This window comes from Saccopteryx leptura, chromosome 10 (assembly GCF_036850995.1).
Source record: "Saccopteryx leptura isolate mSacLep1 chromosome 10, mSacLep1_pri_phased_curated, whole genome shotgun sequence".
Classification (NCBI taxonomy): Eukaryota; Metazoa; Chordata; class Mammalia; order Chiroptera; family Emballonuridae; genus Saccopteryx; species Saccopteryx leptura.
Window position 1 is genome coordinate 34,548,099 of NC_089512.1, and position 21,382 is coordinate 34,569,480.

The window sequence follows — 21,382 nt, forward strand, 5'->3', positions numbered from 1 at the left end:
GCGCAAAGAGTTGGACCTTTGCCTCAAAATAGCACCACATGGTACGATTTATGCTCCAAGTTCCTCGTGGGTTCAGGCTGACACTAGACTCCAGCTGAAACAGTCTTGCTCTGTTCCTGTCTCTGCCCTGTCCTGCTTCCCTTACCCCTTCTGAGAATGCTTCCTCAATAAGTTGTGTACAGCCAAATCGCAGGCTCAGTTTCTGGACAATCTAATCCAAGATGTCTGCCTCCAAGGTTAATTATTAGAGATGGAGTGAATTTTGTTTTTGCTATTTGGTTCTCTCTTCCATATTAAACAGATTGCAAAGTTCACTGAGTTTACAGCTGGAGGATAAGGATTTCTATTTTGCCCTTTATTTACTAAAGCTTCTTTCTCTATATTCTATCAAGTCTTGGCATTTCTTTCATGAGCTGTAGTGAAATTTTTAACCCTAGGAGGCTTAGTGTGTGTGCATAGGTTTTTTGTTTTTGTTGTTGTTTTTTTCAGCTTTCGTGAGCAAAGAAGTGTCTCTTACAAACATCAGAGTTTTCTTCAAGACATTTCTCTTGGAACACCTAGATTCCTAAGACCAACCTTTGTTCTTCCAACTCCCAAGGAAAATTTAGTAAATAGATTTCAACTTCAGAAGCTAGATTTTTCATATCCAGAAATTTAAAACCTTTGGGGAGAAATAAAGGGATGATGTCCATAATGTTCTTTCATTATGTATCAAGTGGATAAGAAGTATCTCTAGCTCTGGCTTCCCATATTTAAACACATTGATATCAGGAGCTGCTGGGACCTATGATCTATTGACCTAGGAGAGTCTCCCTAACTTGAGGCCATGAAAACTGATATATTTTACACATGTAACCTATGCAGTCAACATGGAACTGAGAGACCAGGAGGAAAAGACCCTCACTGGTGGATACGGTTTTATAACTATCCATATGGTTTGGGGTTTGAATTCATTTTTTAATTTTTAAAGATCTAATTCTCTAGAATCTACACAGTGATTATTTATCTTCCCAATTTTTGAAATCTTTTCTTCCGTCACTTATTCTTAGGAATTGAAGGCACTGCATTTATGATCATATGACTCATTTCTTGGATAAGTCTGAAAGGAGCAGGATTGAGTCCCCCATCCTGAGAAAAGCAGTTACAAATAATAGTCATAGGAATATTTCCTGCAAATCAACAGTTCCATGGTTCTCTTAAATTTCCTGGAACTTATAATCAGATGTGAGATCTTTTTTTTCCTTCTTAATTCACCGATTAGCATGGCTTCTCTTGATCATTTACTTCAGTTGGTGAACTCAGCATTCCTCATTGCCTATCCCAACCCACACCACTATCCCTTTTATCTTCTTCGTCTTCATTTTTAAAAGAGGAGCTAACCATCCTTGTGTGCTTGAGATAAGCCAGACACTATCACCACAAAGACCAGAAAAGTCCAAGGCAAATCAGGAGAAGTTGTCATCTTATTCTCTGGTGTTTCTTCCTTTATTGCACTTGAGCTGACCACTCTGTTTTCCTCTCCTAGAACTTGAGCCTCCCCAGTATGTCCCTGAAACTTTATTGCATGCATTCTTCTTTTCATCTACCCCTCACTTCGTTCAAAATCACATATAAACTTAAATAAGAAGGCATTCCCAACTCTCAGTCAAGTCCTTGAATATTCCGTCATTCTAGTCCATTGCTTTCTGTGTCCCAAAGAATTCTTTCCCTTTATGCCAGTGGAGTCAGGTTTTTAGAAAGCTAAGTTTATTCAATTTTAGGACTTCTTTTTACTCTGTGATTATATCTTTAGTTCATTTTAGTTATTAAAATTCCCTGTGAGTCTAGGCTTTAGAATTGGGCTTTCTGGGTATAAATTTAAAAACAGCCTGACCTGTGGTGGCGCAGTGGGATAAAGCATCGACCTGGAACGCTGAGGTCGACTGTTCGATACCCTGGGCTTGCCTGGTCAAGGCACATATGGGAGTTGATGCTTCCTGCTCCTCCCCTTTCTCTCTCTCTCTCTCTTTCTCTCTCTCTCTCTCTCTCTCTCTCTCTCTCTCTCCCTCTCTCCTCTCTGAAAATTGAATAAATAAAATCTTTAAAAAAAAACAAAACACGGAGCCAGTCATTTAACCTCTGCAAACCTCATTTTGCTTGTCTATAAAATTGGGCTATTGTTGTACATACCTATACAGTGGTATTTGTATTATACAAATAAAATAATGCATGTTAAGCATTTAACCAACCTCTAAGCACATAGCTATTAATAAATGAAAGCACAGTTGCTAGAGTTACCTCCATCATAATGATTGCCAGATTTATTGCTATCGTTATTTAATGTTCTTTGCAAAATAAGTCTACCTTGTTAGTCCCTAAAAGTTTTCTTTGAAATATTCTGGTTTATGAAAATCCCAAAGCCTATGAGCTATAGCTCTTGATGATTATATATCATATGTTTCTAATTGCCTGACAAGAGGTCTTTTACTGTTCTTTGCTACCTATAACCCCAAGTAGATTATCGATTCCTTATGAGGTCTTTATGATCTGTACTTCTGAAACTGTAATGTGCATGCAAATCATCTGGGGATTTTGTTAAAATGCAGATTCTGACTCCATAGAAGTGGGATGGGGCCCGAGAATCTGTATTTCTGGTGAGCTCCAAGGTGATGTCAGCCCTGCTGCTCCAAGGACCTCCCTTTGAGTGGCAAAGTTTAGAACACTTACTTTCTTGACACAGAAATTCCTCTGTACTTTAGCATGCTCTGTGGATTTTAAACTCACTATACCACTGTTATAATTTCCCCTCTCCAATTTCATTAGTTCTGAATAAGTGTAATTCCTTTTGTTCTCTGATTAGTCTTGTTACTTGTCAGTTTTACATGGTGTGGTTAGGAGAAGTGGACAATAAAATGAGTGTTCCTCTTGCAACTGTTTTTCTAGAATAATAGTGTAGATACCCATGTGCAAAAAGATTAAAATAACCAAACCCACCTCACCTGGAGCATTGTCCACTGTGTTGGCTAGGCCTGAATGCCCTCATAACCATTGCTCTGGATGGAGCCACAAATGATACTGACCTGGCTGATCTTCTCTACATTGAATTGGGGAAAGGATTTGAGTACAGGACCCAGTTCACTATTGGAATGAGGAATCTTGGGAGCCAACTATCAAAGCAGCTGGTAAGTTAGAAAAGGCAGGTGAGTTTAAATTTTCTATTTGTTTTGTGTATAGGTTTAGTATTTATGCTTATGAATTTGAACTAACTTTGTCATCTTGGGAGTGAAGATTTTTCTGAACTAGTGAGGGTGTTTTGAAAGAAATGTAATATATTAAATGCCCTGGCCAGTTGGCTCAGAGGATAGAGCATCAGCTTGGCATGCAGACATCCCAGGTTCAATCCCTGGTCAGGGCACACAAGAAAAGAGAACATCTGCTTCTCTTCCCCTTCTCAACTTCTTTCCCTCTCCCAGCCAGTTGCTTGATTGGTTTGAGCATTAGTCCTAGGTGCTGAGGATAGCTCGGTTGGTCTGAGCATAGGCCCCAGATGGGAGGTGCCAGGTGGATCCCAGTTGGGGAGCATGAGAGAGTCTGTCTCATTATCTTTCCTCCTCTCACTTAAAAAAAGAAAAAGAAAAAAGGGAAGGGAAGGGAAAGAAAGAGAATGGAACAGAATGGAAGGGAGAAAAATAAAGGAAGAGAAAGAGAAAGAAAGAGAGAAAGAGAAAGAGAAAGAAAGAAAGAAAAAGAAAGAAAGAAAGAAAGAGAAAGAAAGGAAGGAGGGAGGGAGAAAGGGAGGGAGAGAGGGAAGGAAGGAAGGAAGGAAAGGAAGGGAGGGAGGGAGGGAGGGAGGGAAGGAAGGAAAAGGAGGGAGGGAGGAGGGAGGGAGGGAGGGAGGGAGGGAGGGAGGGAGGATAATATAGTGAAGGTATATCAAAGCTTGTTTAGTTTACAGACCTGGCAGAAAAAGAAGGAAGAAGAAACTAAATAGCACCTACAGTCCTGCTCAAGTCTGTGAACTTAGGAGCCTAAGTGCCAAAGAGAATCTGAGATTTGAGAGCCAATCAGCTGCTCCCTCAGCCAGCCAGTTTTTACATCCCTGTGGATCCTAAGTGTCACAGCTCACCCCACTGAGTGTGATTCTAGTGTCTAAGATCTGTAGTTTGCTGCAACGTGGCCTGTAGATGAAAGCCAATAACAGTTAGGGTTTCACTGGAGAAAGAGCAACCTACTTCGATGTTGACAAGAAACTAGTGATGTGGTGATTCCTATGTTGTACTTTATGAGTGGTCAAAAGATTTTTGAAAGCTGTCTTGACTGAGACTTTTGTCTTATGATCTATTTTTAGAACTTAATGTCTACATGAGATGCATCTCAATATTTCTTTTTACTAAGTATATTTATTTATTTATTTATTTATTTATTTATTTATTTACCAAGAGAGCATGAGAGAGGGACAGACAGGGCTGACAGACAGGAAGGGAGATAGATAAAAAGCATCAACTCGTGGTAGCGGCACTTTAGTTGTTCATTGATTGCTTTCTCATACATACCTTGACCGGGGTGCTCCAGCTGAGCCACTGACCTCTTGCTCAAGCCAGTGACCTTGGACTTCACACCAGCAACCTTTGGGCTCAAGCCAGTGACCATGGGGTTACGTCTATGATTCCACCCTCAAGCTGGTGATCCTGCACTCAAGCTGGCAAGCCCACACTCAAGCCAGATGAACCTGTGCTCAAGCTGGCAACTTTGGGGTTTCAAAGCTGGGTTCTCAGCATCCCAGGTTGATACTCTATCTACTGTACCACTGCCTGGTCAGGCTCAATCATATTTCTTTCAGAAACGTACAAGAATTCCTACTACAGTGGTTAAGTGTTACCAAGTTACGTAGCTCTACTTTCACATTATTAAGTGGCTAATAATTTGTCATTTGCTTTATCATTTCTAAAACCTCTACTCAGCATATTGGGACATTTTCCAATAAAGTGAGAGCTCCTGCTATGTTATACCTGTAGAATTTGTATATAAAAAATGCTTAAACACAATTTGTTCAGTATAGTAATTATATAAAATAATTGCTTAAAGAATATGGAGCCTGACCAGGCGGTGGGACAGTGGATAGAGCATCGGACTGGGACACAGAGCACCCAGGTTTAAAACCTTAAGAAATTCTGGCTAGAATGTAGGCTCATCCGGCCTGAGCTCAGGCTCACCAGCTTGAGTGCGTGATCACTGGCTTGAGCGTGGGATCATAGACATGACCCCATGTTCCCTGGCTTAAGCCCAGAGGTCGCTGGCTTGAAGCCCAAGGTTGCTGGTTTGAGCCTAAGATTGCTAGATTGAGCAAGGAATCATTCGGTCTGTTATAGCCTCCTGGTCAAGACACATATGAGAAAGCAATCGATGAACAACTAAGACGCCTCAATGAATTGATGCTTCTCATCTCACTCCCTTCCTGTCTGTCTGTCCCTATCTGTCCCTCTCTCTGACTTTCTGTCTGTCAAAACTAAAGAAAAAAAGAATATGAATATTATGTGGGAATTTCTTTGTCCATGGGAAGACAGTGTCCATTTCTTAAATGTATTTTATCTGTCTACTACTCTTTGAAATCTGTAGTGGTAATTCATAGAGGGAGGAAGTTATTCCTCAAGGCAAACCTTTCAGTTTTTTTTTTTTTAACTTGTTTATTGATTTTAGCAAGAGAGGAAGGGAGAAAGACAGGATCATTGAGTTTGCTCCTGTATGTGCCCCGACTGGGGATCGAACTGGCAACCTCTGCACTTCGGGACAATGCTCTAATCAGCCAAGCTATCTGACCAGGGCACCTTTCAGGTTTTAAATATTACATAAATGCAACAAGAAAAACTTAATTTTGACATAGATTAATTTTAATGTTATTAGGAGATTTGATATTGTAGGATTTAGGTGATCCAAAGAAAAATATCTAATAGAAAACAAGAATCTATTTTGTTGTTGTTATTTGGTTTCACATGTTTCAAGTGTTATTGATTTTTCTGCAATTTTCAGGAGGAAAAGGACTTTCTAGTATCAGAAAAGGAACTGTATATAAAAAGAGACAAAGAAGGGAAATTGCTAAATAGTAATAGCAAAAGATTTAATTTTTATCACACTAGAATTTTTATGGAAAATTCTCAATATAAAGATTGATTCTACCTCAATAAGGCAAATCATGATATTTGCTATAGACAGAATTTTTCCAAAAATAAATTTTGGAAGTTAATTGTAAAACTGAAATAGAACATATCTGTTATTCAGGGGATGATTAAGTAGGTCCAGGATGAAGTTCACATTTTAAATAACAGAATAGAATATGATTAGAATATGATTTTTTGACCACCGTGGATAAAGGAATATTCTCCTCATGCCCCCATCCTTTATAGCAAGTGCTTCTGAAACGATGAACATGCAACTGGTGTTTTTGAACCCTGTCACCCCCAAACTGTTCTGGAAGCATTTATCAGTGGACTCAGTTCCAAACACTGTGAGATCTAAATCATCTAGGATACAAAGAATTCACAAGACAGGAAACAAAATAGCATGCATTCATTTTCTTGAACAAAATATTGGGGGCAGAATTATACATATATAGTGTGATCAAACACCATGCTCAATGCTGGGACTGGAGTAGGAACCGGAAATCACATACGTTAGTATATAATGAGTTGGTCATGTCTAAACTGATACCATTTTGAGAACACTAAGCCATCTTTGAGTTGATTCTGAATTCCTCAAGTGGTAGAGAAAGCTGGTCACAGAAGAAAAGATGGACATTAAGAAATGTCTCGCCTGACTAGGCGGTGGCGCAGTGGATAGAGTGTCGGACTGGGATGTGGAAGACCCAGGTTCGAGACCCTGAGGTTGCCAGCTTGAGCGTGGGCTCATCTGGTTTGAGCCCAAGGTCACTGGCTCGAGCAAGGGGTCACTCAGTCTGCTGCAGCCCCATGGTCAAGGCACATATGAGAAAGCAGTCAATGAATAACTAAGGTGTCGCAATGAAAAACTAATAATTGATGCTTCTCATCTCTCTCCATTCCTGTCTGTCTGTCCCTATTTATCCCTCTCTCTGACTCTCTCTCTGTCTCTGTAAAAATAAATAAATAAATAAAAAATTAGGGAATATTTAAAAAAAAAAAAAAAAGAATGTCTCATACATTCTCTCTAGAGCGCAGTCACTTTAGTGGTGAACAGGCTTCTGAAATTGGTGAGCTTATATGTGTGATGGAAAGCAATGTCACCAAATGTGACGTATTTCCTACCTTCCTACAAGGTCAATGTTGCTGAAAGGACGTGCTGCTGTTTATTCTGCAAGTGTATTGGAGAAGATGGCACAATGGGTGATCCAGGACCACCTGGGAATAAGGTAATTTTAAGATTTATGGCTCCCTTTCTTTGTATGTAGTAATGTCTTTTGGACATGGGTTTTAGGTAGAAATAAGGGGTGATTTTAACTTCCAGGTAGAGACTCTGAGGTAACCTATTATTATACTTCTTTTTTTATGTCAAACTAGATAGTCATGGCTTTTCCTTGGCATTCTAAATTGGAGTCTTTCTAAAAACTTTTTGTACGAGTCTCAGGAGAAACAACTGCCAAGATCCTTGATTATCCAATGTTCTGACATTGATGACAGTGATGCAGAAAAATCAATTGTCATCGCTCATGTTGAATAATGAAAACATCCTGAATATCTTTGTCATTTTAATTTCCATTTTTAATGACTGCAGATTCATTTCAATCAGGTAGGGAATTTTTGTATAGTCTGCTAAAATCAAGCTAGATCAGATCACCCTATCAGCAAAAGATGTTCAGATGTTTCATTCAGCTTTAGCCACACCAAAATGTTACCACAGGCATATAGACAAAAACAGGCCAATTATGAAAAGAGTAACCAATAACAGATTTAGATATTTCCTAACCAAAAGAAATTTATGTACCCTTCTTTAAAACTATGATTTGGGGGTTCAGGAAACGTTCAACTATGTACAAACTTACTATGGATATGTTTAATAATGATTTCAATTCTGTTGTTTACATGTGTGTTTGACTTTTGAATAATTTATAGATAGTGCTATAACTCTGAAATCACCATGGTTGTGTCTCTGAAGAAAGATTTTGGACTAATTATTTCCTGATTGCTTCCATTTCATGTAAAAGGAATGCTAGAGTTTTCTTTTAATAATAGGGTTCAAAAGGAATGGAAAGAAATGTGGGTAGTCTATTTTTTATATGTAGCATAAATCCTAATGGAGGTTTTTATAATGAAAAGAGGATGATTCTAGTCTGTCAAGGGCAAATAGAACTGTGTTCATTTGAGCATCTGTCTGGACAAAACTCCAGCACTATACATAACCCCAGAGAGACTTATGGGTTATATTATAATTCACACACCCACATACCCTTGAGTTATCTGGATACTTGTCTCAGAATTCCATTTATATTTATGTTTATAAATGTAGACTAGGTTGTGGCAGAAAACTAATTTTTTCAAACTATTACTTTACTGAAGTAAAACTGTAAAGTTGAAGAATTTTGCTTGATTGCCTCTGGGTTTTGCTCTGTGGAGTGTAACGTACTCTTCCTTTTTTTATGTCCAGGGACCCCCAGGTCTTAAAGGCAGCGGAGGCTACCTGGGAGAGGAGGGCACTGCTGTAAGTCATGGTTTCTTTTTTAGCCTCATTTATTCTTAAGGACATTTCTACAATATAAAGTCATTTGTGTCAATTCAGAGAGACATGAGAAAAGTCAGAGTCTAAGGATTTGTGTGCAAAATCAGAGGTCATTCCTAATCCTCATCAGGTTTTGCTTCTGGTGACCATTAGTGGTCTATTAACCTACTGTCTCCTTTCTCACATCCACCAACATTGCACAGGGAAGTCAATGCCACAGTTATCTTCCTCACCAGGGGAGTCAAACCACTGCCATTTCCCCCTTCCTGATCTGTTTTGCACAGGTAAACCAACTCAGCACATTGTTTATCAAGGATCTCAGTATTTCTTGCAACTCTCCTCCATTCTTTTTCTCTCTTCCCCCCTCCTATGCAACCATGCATGCATGCATCCATCCATGCATCTATGCATCCATGCATTCATGCATCCATCCATCTATGCATCTATCCATCCATGCCTCCATCCAGCATCCATGCCTCCTTCCATCTATACCTCCATCCATCTATACTTCCATTCATCTATACCTCTAGCCAGCCAACCAGCCAGCCAGCCATGCCTCCAACCATCCATCCATTAATCCATCCATTAATCCATCCATCCATCCATCCACCCATGCCTCCATGCCTCCATCCTTCCATGCCTCTATTCCTCCGTCCCTCCATGCCTCCATCCTTCCATGCCTCCATCCCTCCGTCCCTCCATGCCTCCATCCATCCATGCCTCCATCCATGCTTCTAGCCAGCCAGCCATGCCTCTGTCCATTCATCTATCCATGCCTCCATCCCTCCATCCCTCCATCCCTCCATGCATGCATGCATGCATGCATCCATCCATCCATCCATCCATCTATCCATGCCTCCATCCATCTATCTACCCATCCATCCTCCATCCAAGCCTCCATCCATCCATCCTTTCATCCATCCATCCATTTAACAATTATATATTAAGGATCTTACCATTTACCCCATTATTTATCAAAGTCCTCATTCAAAATTTATTTATTTAACATATATATAAAAGCATATTGCCATTTGCCAGGTACAGTGCTAGGCCTAGAAATAAAAAAATAAAAGATAAGTATGGTTTCTATCTCGGGTAACTTTCAGACTAGTGAAAAGGCAGATGAGACAACCATGGTTCCAGTTGTTATACACAAGGATTATACTAGAGATACAGTGAGATGCAGTGTGACAGGGTGTAGGAGAACAAAAACCTAACAACCTCAAATAACAACCTTGGTGGCAGTTAGGGCTTAGAAGGAGAAAGTTACAAATAAGTGGTAATGCTTTGACAGGCACTGAAGAACAAATAGAAATTTCTCCAGGCAAAGTTTCTGAGGAAGAACATTTTACTACAGAGAGAACAGTGTGTTCGAGGGCAGAGAATTGTGTGTTTGTAGAATGGCACATGGTCAACATTGCCAGAGCCCAGGACATAGTGAGAGGAGATTATATGTCAAGTAAGATCTAGATTATAGAGAGTCTTGTATACCCTTTGGATAATTTGAATGGTGTCTTCCAGTTGGTGAGCAATCATTGAATGATGTTATGCATAGAAGTAAAAATGAGGGTTATATGTTGAGAAAGCATGCCCAGGTGGTATTATGGATGATGATAAGGTAGAGATTACTGGTAGAAATTATACAGTAGTAGGTGTAAGACAGTATGAATAGTTTAGGGCAGTATGAATGGGAGTAGAATGAACATAATTAATTGGCCACTTGGTGAGAGAGAAGCTGAGGATAACATCTTTGTTTCCAGCTCATAAGATGTACAGACTTGTGGAGTCACAATGACAAGGACTACAGGAACAGTATTTATTTAAGGAAAATAGAGAAGAATGATGGATTTTGGTCTGGAAATCATGACTCTTGCTTAGATCACACCCAGAGATTCTTCTCTGATGTCTTCACCAATTTTTTGTTATCTGTTGCTGGAATACCTCCTGAACTCTTAAGAATATTTATACATCTTCGTTGCCAGTTGTTTGTATGCCTGTTTTATTTAGATACTATTCCACCCATGGCAGGGTCCACGTTGGACCTGAAGCAAAGCAGTCAGCAGAACAGCTCTGATTTACTTCTGTTTTTACTTTTTATAAATATGAATTCTTTATTGTAAACCATGAGCAATCACACATTTTTTTTCTGATACAAAACTTGTCAAATTTTCAAGGTAGATTCCAGATTACAATAGAAAAAGTTCACCTGGGTCTCTGTTCTTTTCAGGGAGAAAGAGGAGCCACTGGACCACGGGGAGAGCCAGGTACTAAGGGATGCTATGGCGCCAAAGGTCCTAAGGTAGGAGTCACACAAGACATTGTGAGGTCTTCCCAACATTAATTCAATTTTCTTATACTAACCACTACTATTCCTTTCTACTTTCAGGGAACCAGGGGACTAAATGGACAGGAGGTATGGTACCACACATATTCATTTATCTCCTCATCTGCTATCTAGAGATAATTTATTTTTTAGAGAATTGACCAATAGATGGTATGAATGAAGTTTTTGTTGACCTTCCTTTTTTTTTTTTTTTTTTGCATTTTTCTGAAGCTGGAAACGGGGAGAGACAGTCAGACAGACTCCCGCATGCGCCCGACCGGGATCCACCTGGCACGCCCACCAGGGGGCGACGCTCTGCCCACCAGGGGGCGATGCTCTGCCCATCCTGGGCGTCGCCATGTTGTGACCAGAGCCACTCTAGCGCCTGGGGCAGAGGCCACAGAGCCATCCCCAGCGCCCGGGCCATCTTTGCTCCAATGGAGCCTTGGCTGTGGGAGGGGAAGAGAGCGACAGAGAGGAAGGCACGGCGGAGGGGTGGAGAAGCAAATGGGCGCTTCTCCTGTGTGCCCTGACCGGGAATTGAACCCAGGTCCTCCACACTGACCTTCCTTTTTTATTGTCAATGGTTTAATTTCATTTATTCCTGTCTTTTATTACAAGCAATGTATATTATTTGTTGACAGTTTCTATTACTAAGTAATCTTTGATATTACCCAAGGCCTGCCTAACAAAGAGGCTGTATATAGAACACAAAATTAGACTTTTTGTTTGGTGTCTGACTTCTTTCCACATAAATGTAATGCACTCTATTCTGATCACATCTGTCTTTCTAGGGAGAAGGTGGGGAAAACGGAATTCATGGATTAAATGGTGTACAGGTAGAGATTTCTCTTTGTGACATAAAGACCATTCTGAGCTATTTTGTCATTAAGAAAATGGGAATTTGAATTTAGTCTTCTCTATTTTTTAGGGTGCCAATGGGCTTCCTGGAGGAAAAGGAGAAAAGGGTGATGAAGGATCCCAGGTAGGGATTCAATAAATAGACACTAACGAAACCTGTACTAGGAATTAAAGATGTGATTAACAGAATAGAGAGCCCCCTAGGTGTATCAGTCAGTTGGTGCCACAAACCTGCTTTGCAACAAGCAATCACAAAACCTCAATCACATGCAACAATAACCTTTTACTTCTTATGTGTCTGAGAGGTTCAACTGATATAAGTTGAGCGTGGTTAACTTTGGCTCATGTGTCTGCAGGTTGACTGGGGACTTTGTTCCACAAATCTCTTATCCTGCTCCTGGGACTAGAGAGTTACCTGTCCCTGTTGAGCATGACCTTTTCATGGCCATGGCCGAAGCACAAGAGAGGAAGTAGGAACACATAAGGTTCCGTCAAGATCCTGTGAAACCTAGGCTTGGAACTCTTACAAAGATGTTTTATTTCCTTCTGTTGGCCAAACCAAGTAACAGCCAAATTCAGGGGTAGGGAATCTTACTCCCCACCCACTGGCGCATGCGCGCGCACGCACGCACGCACGCACACAGTTGGAAGACACTGCAGAGTTACATGGCAAAGAGCAGGGATTCAGAGAGGAGTGAAGAACTGTGGGCATTGATGAAAAGCAGCTACCGCATTAGGAACGGTAGGTAGCAGGGTGTGACAAAGCCAGTGGTACAGGTCAGCACGCTGAAGGCGCATGCCACTCATCATTCCCTTCTAGAACAAATCCCAACAGCAGCCACATTTCTGTCATCTCATCTACTTCATCTGTCTTTTTTTTTTTCTTTTTTCTTTTTTTTTTTTTTTCTGAAGTTGGAAACAGGGAGGCAGTCAGACAGACTCCCACATGTGCCCAACTGGGATCCACCTGGCATGCCCACCAGGGGGCGATGCCCTGCCCATCCGAGGCGTCACTCTGTTCAACCAGAGCCATTCTAGTGCCTGAGGCAGAGGCCATAGAGCCATCCTCAGGGCCCGGGCAAACTTTGCTTCATTGGAGCCCTGGCTGCGGGAAGGGAAGAGAGAGACAGAGAAGGAGAGGGGGAGGGGTGGAGAAGCAGATGGGCGCCTCTCCTGTGTGCCCTGGCCGGGAATCGAACCTGGGACTCTGCACACCAGGCCGATGCTCTACCACTGAGCCAACCGGCCAGGGCACTTCATCTGTCTTTAGAGTGTGAACACCGAATCAGAATCCCACTTTCTAGCTGAGGCAACCACCTTGGGGAAAATGGATGCTCTCTCTCAATCTCAGCTGCCTCATTAAAAGGAAGATAAACAATACCCAGTTTATAAAGTAGTTGGAAAAACTAAACAAGATGATGAATGTATCTAGAGCAGAGTTCACCACTGTGGCAAAGAATTGAGGTCACTCTTAAATTATTCATATGATGCCTGGAACTAGTTTTTAGTTGTTGTTCTCTCTAGTTTAAAAGTAACTTTGGGCAGCTGACCTGTGGTGGTGCAGTGGATAAAACGTTAACCTGGAATGCTGAGGTCCCGGTTTGAATCCCTGGGCTTATCCAGTTAAGGCACACACAGGAAGCTACTGCTATGAGTTGGTGCTTGACATTTCTCCCCCCACCCCCTCCACTCGCTCTAAAGAAATCAATAAATAAAATCTAAAAAATAATAACTTTGGGGGAAAATATTTAATTATTTAAATCAGGGAGAAGATGAGCTCTTTGTTTTTATTAATGTTATTAAAAATTCTTGTCCTTCTGATTTTTATTAACTTTAGGGGAACCCAGGAAAGAAAGGGAATCCTGGTGACCATGGAGCAAAGGGCCTGCGAGGAGAGCCTGTAAGTGCTGGGGCCGCGTGGGCGGTAAACTAACGTCAGGGCGTGGTTCCCGGCATAAGGGCTTTGAATCCGAGAGGCGTCTCTACCTTGAGGTGCTATGTACCAATCCTGAGCTCAGATCGTCACAGGCATGATTGTAGAATTTAAAAGACAAGTTCATTCTGTGAGGTCCTCGTCATATACGGAATGAGTGTGGACAGTGAACAGCCCCTGCACGTCTTGTGCACATATATTTTTGAGAGTACACATTCAGAATTGTCCTCGTGCTTCAGAGCTGTGAAGGGACTCCAGTCTTCCTCTGGCTACCTCAGGAAGGACAGAAGAGAAGAAACAAAGCCACATCTGTTCTATTTTCTAAGAGTCTTTCTCCATTGAGCACTTTAGTTTCATGTCTTAAATCTAAGCCAGCTGAGATGATGTTAGGCCACACCTAGGACACAAAAGTGCCTGCTTTTACAGGGACACAACCCAATTAAGCAAGCAACCCCCACAGCCAAAGAGACATGACCCACACCAACAGAGGGAATAGCCCAGCTCAGATGGGACATCTGTACTGTAGGCCTTTCTCCACCATGCTCACATGTAAGGAAGTCTCCAAAACCTTCATGAATTAGGATTTAGGTTTGTTCTTAAATGTTTATTAAAAATTTTTATTGTGACATAATTGACATATAACGTAAGTTTGAAGTGTACAAATTGTTGATTTGATAACATTTATATACAAGGTGGGGCAAGGTAGGTTTATAGCGTTCACATAGGAAATAAACAATAATTAATAAATAAAAATAAAAGAGTCAACTCTGTGTTTCACACACACCTGTAAACCTTCTTTTGCCTTACCCTCTATTGCAATGTGATTACCACCAGTGCATTAGTTAACTCCTCTCTCATGGCACACAATTATCATTTTTGTGGGTGCGTGTGGTGAGAACATTTACTCTCTAGGCTTTTAGTAACTTCGAATTATATAATATACAATAAGTATCTTTGTCTATGATCACTGTGTTGTGCATTAGATCTCTAGAACTTACTGAACTATAAAATACATCAGAAAAGTACACAGATTATAAATGTATAGCTTAATGAATGTAAATACACCTGTGTACTTACCACCCTGGTAAAGAAATAGAACACTAAACAACAACACAGCATCTGAGAAATGCCTCTTATGTCCACTCCAACTACTACCAGCCCTTGCTAAGTTCATCACTATCCTAGAGTCATGAATTCGTTTTATTCATTCTTGAGCTCTGTGTAAGTGAATCATTTATGATATACTCTGTTTCTGGCTTCTTTTGCTCAAGTTTTTGCTTGTGAGATTCATTTATGTGGTTGTGGATAACAATAGTTAATTTTATATCATTACGGTATAGCAGTGGTCCCCAACCTTTTTTGGGCCATGGACCGGTTTAATGTCAGAAAATATTTTCACGGGATCGGCCTTTAGTGTGGGATGGATAAATGTATCACGTGACCGAGACAAGCGTCAAGATGGATGGACGCTTAGATGGATGTAACAGGGAGTCTGGTCATTTTTTAAAAATAAAACATCATTCAGACTTAAATATAAATAAAACAGAAATAATGTAAGTTATTTATTCGTTCTCTGTGGACTGGTACTAAATGGCCCACGGACCGGTGTTGTCCGCAGCCCCGGGGTTGGGGACCACTGCTATATAGTATTCCACTGTGTGACTATCCCATGATTTATTTATCTGTTCTCCTGTTGACAGATATTTAAGTTGTTGCTGTTTTTTACTATTAAAAACAGCACTTCTATGAACGTTCTTAAACATGTCTTTGGGTGCAGGTTTTTACAGATTTCTATTGGGTCTGTACTTCAGGAGTAGAATGTCTGAGTGATAATCTAAATGCCTGTACTCAGCTCAAGTTTTTACAGCCAAAGACTTCACAGAAATTTTTGTGCTAATTTACACTCCCACCAGCAAGATGTCACAGAAGAATGACTAAAATTTATAAAGACTGACAATGCTGAATGCGGATAAGGATGCGGGGCAGCTGGGAATTCCACAGGACTTTGTCTTTAATAGCTCCTCCTCCAGTACACATGGGCTGATCAGAGAAAGAATTTGGTGCATTATATATTGACAAATACTTATAAGTGTTAGGTATGCATTAAAGATAATTCTACAAAGCAGAGGAATTTGCATTTGAAGACAACATTATTTACTAAGTGACATCTCCTGACAATAGTCTGGGGACCTGAGAGTTTTCAAACAACTTTTAATCTAATTAAAAACTATCTACACATACAAATAATTAAGAAATGGTAGTTCAAATACAAAGACATTTCAGTCATCGGTATATTATGGCCAAAAATTCACTTGGGCTATTGCTATAAAATTGCCACTCACAGAGTTCCCCCTAATTATCTGCTAAATTGTCTGTATGATTCTGTAACACCTTTGAAGAATCTGAATTAACATAAAAGGGTTTTTATTTAAAAAGAAATGTTCTGTGACTCCAAAATGGCTGAAAATTCAACCCTCTAGAGCTTTTCTGTGCTGTGCTGTTTTTCACTATACTAACTTTAGATGCTTTTTCAGTGCGTGATTCCCAGCTACTTGGGAACACTGTATACATCTCAAGTCAAAGACAACTCAGTGCTTTGTGTGAGTTACTATTGCAAGAGAAATTTAAGAAAATGTATTTTAAAATAAGATTGATAGAATAAATAGCACACACACGATCAGATTATTAATAGAGAGATATGCAAATTACCCAAATTTCTGAAAAAATCTGTCCTGTTTCAGAGAGAATGTCCAGTCACATGAAAGCTAGTTTGGCTGAAATTTCCCATTTTGACCTAAATTTTTTTTTTTAAGTCTCATGTAACTTGGGAGGAAACTGAGTTAGGTCATTTATCTGTTATAGAGTTCATCATTTTAAAACATATCGTTATTAGAAGCCCATGTTTAATGATAAATTTTGTCCGGTTTCATAGAATTTGAAAGGCTCAACCAGATCCCTTTCAGACTAACCAAACAATTGACCCACATACGAATTAGGATGTTTTAGCCAGTAGAGTGTGCTGGAATATGATTTTTTTTATGTCTTCTCTTTGATTAAATATTATAGTTCAGAGTTAGACCACAATAAGAAGTTTGTACACCCAGAGGAATTAAATTCTGGATTTTATATTACCTTCCTTTTCCTTACACACTTTTCTGGCCAAAATATAATTCTCTAATATTGTACTTTAGGTATACCCTGCTTGGAGAACTTAACAGAGAAATATTTAAACTTGAGAAAAAAACAAAAAAATGTTAAAAATAATCTTTGGCTTTGCTATGTTGGAGAGAAATAATTTTTCATTTAAGTTTTAATAACACCAGTTACAAATGCTAAACCCACCTTTTTCACTCTGTTGGCCTATGTGCTCTATAGTCTAGAAACTACTTGTTTAAAAAGCTTACTAAGTATCTGGGACAATGACATGTCCCTGTGGGTGATCACAAATTACTTATTGATTGATGAACGTAATCTGGGCTGCTGTCAGCCAAACAGCCTGGCAGCCGGCACTCAGCAGGACTGGATAATCGTCGTCCCCTCTCCATTTATTGGAGCATTGACTGAAGTGACTAGCTCCATCGATTGTCCCAGCATCATGGTGACACCGCTCTGTGGGTGGTCTCAGCTACCCAAGGTAGAAAACTTTCAGTTTGGCCTGCGTAGGGTGACATCCCGCAATGTGTGCCTGTTTTCAATGAGTTTCTGCTGGAACGTTTATATGAATTTTGGGAAAAACTCCAGGATTTTCTGAAAACCAGAAAAGCAGGGGTGAAGCACATGCAGGAAGAAAGCAGCCAGCGTCCAAGCAGAGGAGGGGTGAGTGGGTGGCAGAGGCAGTCCTCAGCACTGTGCAGTGCACTTACTTGGGGTAGAGCTTATTACGAGCATCTGCCTTCCCCCAGCGATCAGGGAAAGTAAAGTCTACCAGCCCTCAAGGATAAATTTGCCTAGGCCCCCCAAGAAAAAAGAACAAAAGTCAAGAAAGGATAGCAGTATCAAGAAGGGGTAACTCCAGACCCAGGATAAGAGTTGTCATGAGCACAAGTCATCTCACCCTTTTTTCCCTTGCCTATGCCTTCTGTGGTGAGCTCTAGATTCCCACCCCCACCCCCCACCCCCACCCCCCACCCCTTGGGTTTCCACTCCCTTCTGATAATACAAAGCACAGAAAGAACACACTTGTAAGCCATAAACAATCTTAACCTATTTCTTCTACTTTCAATTGGGTTGGGCTTCTCCCGTCTACTTTTTGGTAGCAGCTAAATATGTTATACACAAGTTACATTTTTAAGGAGTAATGTTCAAAATCTACTAATTTTTCTTTTTCCCCCCTAATTTTTAGGGAGTTCCTGGACTTGATAACAACATAGAAGGATCCAAGGGCTCGAAAGGAGAACGTGGAAGACAGGTAATTATGGGGCACTTGAAAATTAACCTGTAATAATGCCACAACTGCGAGACTTGAGTTCTTAGTGGTCGAATATGAACTACATATAAACAATTTGAAATAGAGGGAATATACTTCATATAAAAATTATATTTTGGAGCAAAAGGCTCTTTTACTCCTTATCTACTACTCTAGGGTCTAAGGAACATTTTCTTCTGAATTGGGGGTGACTTGATTCACTAAGCCATCCCCTTTGAGGTTATTATTTATGAATGTAAACATCTAAACTCTCACTGAAAGTGTAGGGCTAGCTAATAGAACTAGCCAAAGAGTTGTTGTTGGCCTGCCCAGGATCCAGAGGACACATACCCTAAAACAGCATCCTATTCTTCCAAGCACACGCTACAGGCTCTGGTAAATCTATACAGCCTTTGTGTACTCTCAAGGCAAGTCTCCTGGGATTCATCTTCTGAAATTTCCCAAGTAACAATTTGATTATCCTAACTTGTTTTTATAAAATTTAAAAAAAATTATTATCTGGATAATGTGTGTTTCTGGATCTTCTTGATGAGAAAGTTTTCTTGGTGATTCCACCTGGGAGAGAGGTCTGACGGTGGTGGGAGGACTTTGTTTTGGGGACAGGCTGGTTCCTGTTTCAGACAATGTCCCTCATCATCCCTGTGGCCTGGGGTCACTTCCTGTAAACCTCAGTTTTCTTATCTGCAAAATAGGACCAAAAGCCTACTTTTGACAGTTCCTGATAGGAATTCAATGACTAACCATACCACATCAGAAACCTTCAGGAAATGTACCTGCCATTTTGATAAAGTGTCATGTGTAAGTCCCATTGTTAACTCACAATTATTCCTTCCATCATTATCTTGGGAAGACATGTGAGTATTGTGAGATTTTATTCCAATTAGGGTGGAATCTATACAGGTTAGCCAACTGAACAAGAAGTCCAAAGGTAAAACTCCACAAACCAGTAGTATCTATACTGGACACATGTCATGCTTTAATTAGCCACTCTGTGGGGATACTTTGATTTAAATACTCTACACCAGGGGTAGTCAACCTTTTTATACCTACCACCCACTTTTGTATCTCTGTTAGTAGTAAAATTTTCTAACTGCCCACCGGTTCCACAGTAATGGTGATTTATAAAGTAGGGAAGTAACTTTACTTTATAAAATTTATAAAGCAGAGTTATAGCAAGTTAAAGCATATAATAATAATTACTTACCAAGTACTTTATGTCAGATTTTTGCTAAGTTTGGCAGAATAAATATTTATAAAACAACTTACTGTAGTTAAATCTATCTTTTTATTTATACTTTGGTTGCTCCGCTACCGCCCACCATGAAAGCTGGAATGCCCACTAGTGGGCAGTAGGAACCAGGTTGATGACCACTGCTCTACACCATAATTGCAAGTTTGACAATGGTGATGAAGCCATGTTATTAGCATTTTGTCCTGTAGTTCCTTATTACCCACATAGAGATGTGACTGATGACCAGTGGAAGTACTGTTGCATTCCAAAGGGAGAATAACTCTCCAGTTGGTGGGTACCCATCCCGCCTCCCTGGAGCAAACATGCTGAGGTTGAAGAAAAAATGTGTTGATGCTGTGTAATGACTGTCAGACATCTGTTTATTTATTTGACAGGGTAGAAGAGGCTGGCCAGGCCCCCCCGGAACACCAGGATCCAGAAGAGAGACAGTAAGAGCCTTTCTAGACAAGGAGACCCACTGCTCCGGTAGCCTAAACTGTGATCAAGATAGCTGATTGTGGCGAGAGGAGGGATGGTTCTGCTGGCTCAGTACCTGGGGGAAGCTGACCTGGGATGTCTCTGAGAACACAGCTAGGAAAGGATTTGGAAAAGCCCCTGAAGCTCAGGCAGGAAAGTGCTGGCTGCAGGAACATTACCAAGGAAAGTGAGCTGGGCAAAGAGAACAAAGAAGCGGCCATCTAGAGGAAGAGTTGTCAGAGTTTGGCCTACTCACTAGGCTGACTGAGGTGGCCAGTGATGCCATTTCAAGTGCAAAGCTCCATTTCTCTGCCAAACTTTATAACTATGTACTTAGAAAAGCAAGTCCTGGTGTAAGTCCTCTCTCTGTTCTTCCATTTTTTTTCACCTTGTACATAATTTTTTTTGAGGGAATATAATGGCAGGTTCTCTGAACTTCTGCCCATAAAATACAATGCATAAAAATATGATATCTTGCCTGACCAGGCTGTGGCACAGTGGATAGAGCATCGAACTGGGATGCGGAAGGACCCAGGTTCAAGACCCTGAGGTCGCCAGCTTGAGTGCGGGCTCATCTGGTTTGAGCAAAAGCTCACCAGCTTAAGCCCAAGGTCGCTGGCTCAAGCAAGGGGTCACTCGGTCTGCTGTCGCCCTCCCACCCCCATCAAGGCACATATGAGAAATCAATCAATGAACAACTAAGAACCGCAATGAAGAATTGATGTTTCTCATCTCTCTCCCTTCCTGCCTGTGTCTGTCTGTCCCTATCTGTCCCTCTCTCTGTCTCTGCCAAAAAAAAAAAAAAAAAATGATATCTTAAACTAGTTTTTAATTGTGCTCAATTTAAAAACATTATTTTTACTGAGATATAATATTGTATTAATTCCAGGTGTTCAACATAATATCATAATTGGATATGTGTCTGTTTTGCAAGGTGATCACTATGATAAGTCTAGTTAACATCTATCACCATGCATAGTTAGATTTTTTTTCTTGTGATGAAAACTTTTAAGATTTACTCCTCTTAGCAACTTTCCAATATACATACAGTATTGTTAACTATAGTCACCACGCTGCCCATTACAACCCATGACTGATTTCTTTTATAACTGGGAAATTGTACCTTTGACCACTTTCACCCATCTTGTTCTCCCTGTACCCACTGCCTGTGGCAACCACCAGTCTTTTCTCTGTATCTATGAATCTTTTTCAAGATACCACATATGAGTGAGATCATACAGTGTTTGTCTTTGTCTGACTTATTTCAATTAGCATAATACCCCCAAGGTCCATCCATGTTGTTGCAAATGGCTAGATTTCATTCTTTCTTAATAGCTGAGTACTATTTATTGTGTAAAGAAATCTACTGTGCATATATACACCATATTTTTTTAATCCATCATCAGTGGACACTTAGGTGGCTTCCATGTCTTGGCTGTTGTAAATAGTGCTGCAGTGAACTTGGTA

At 40.4% G+C, this 21,382-nt stretch overlaps 1 protein-coding gene across 1 annotated transcript in view; it reads left to right on the forward strand.

The window, feature by feature from the left end:
* The window catches only part of COL6A6 (collagen type VI alpha 6 chain), a 123,030-nt gene that overhangs the window by 22,813 nt on the left and 78,835 nt on the right, over positions 1–21,382 (forward strand). Inside the window, exons 10-19 of the mRNA XM_066351823.1 lie at positions 3,007–3,161; positions 7,268–7,360; positions 8,593–8,646; positions 10,892–10,963; positions 11,051–11,077; positions 11,782–11,826; positions 11,919–11,972; positions 13,686–13,748; positions 18,124–18,189; positions 19,834–19,887. Coding sequence (XP_066207920.1) covers positions 3,007–3,161; positions 7,268–7,360; positions 8,593–8,646; positions 10,892–10,963; positions 11,051–11,077; positions 11,782–11,826; positions 11,919–11,972; positions 13,686–13,748; positions 18,124–18,189; positions 19,834–19,887 — 683 coding nt within the window. The remainder of the gene's footprint in view (positions 1–3,006; positions 3,162–7,267; positions 7,361–8,592; positions 8,647–10,891; positions 10,964–11,050; positions 11,078–11,781; positions 11,827–11,918; positions 11,973–13,685; positions 13,749–18,123; positions 18,190–19,833; positions 19,888–21,382) is intronic.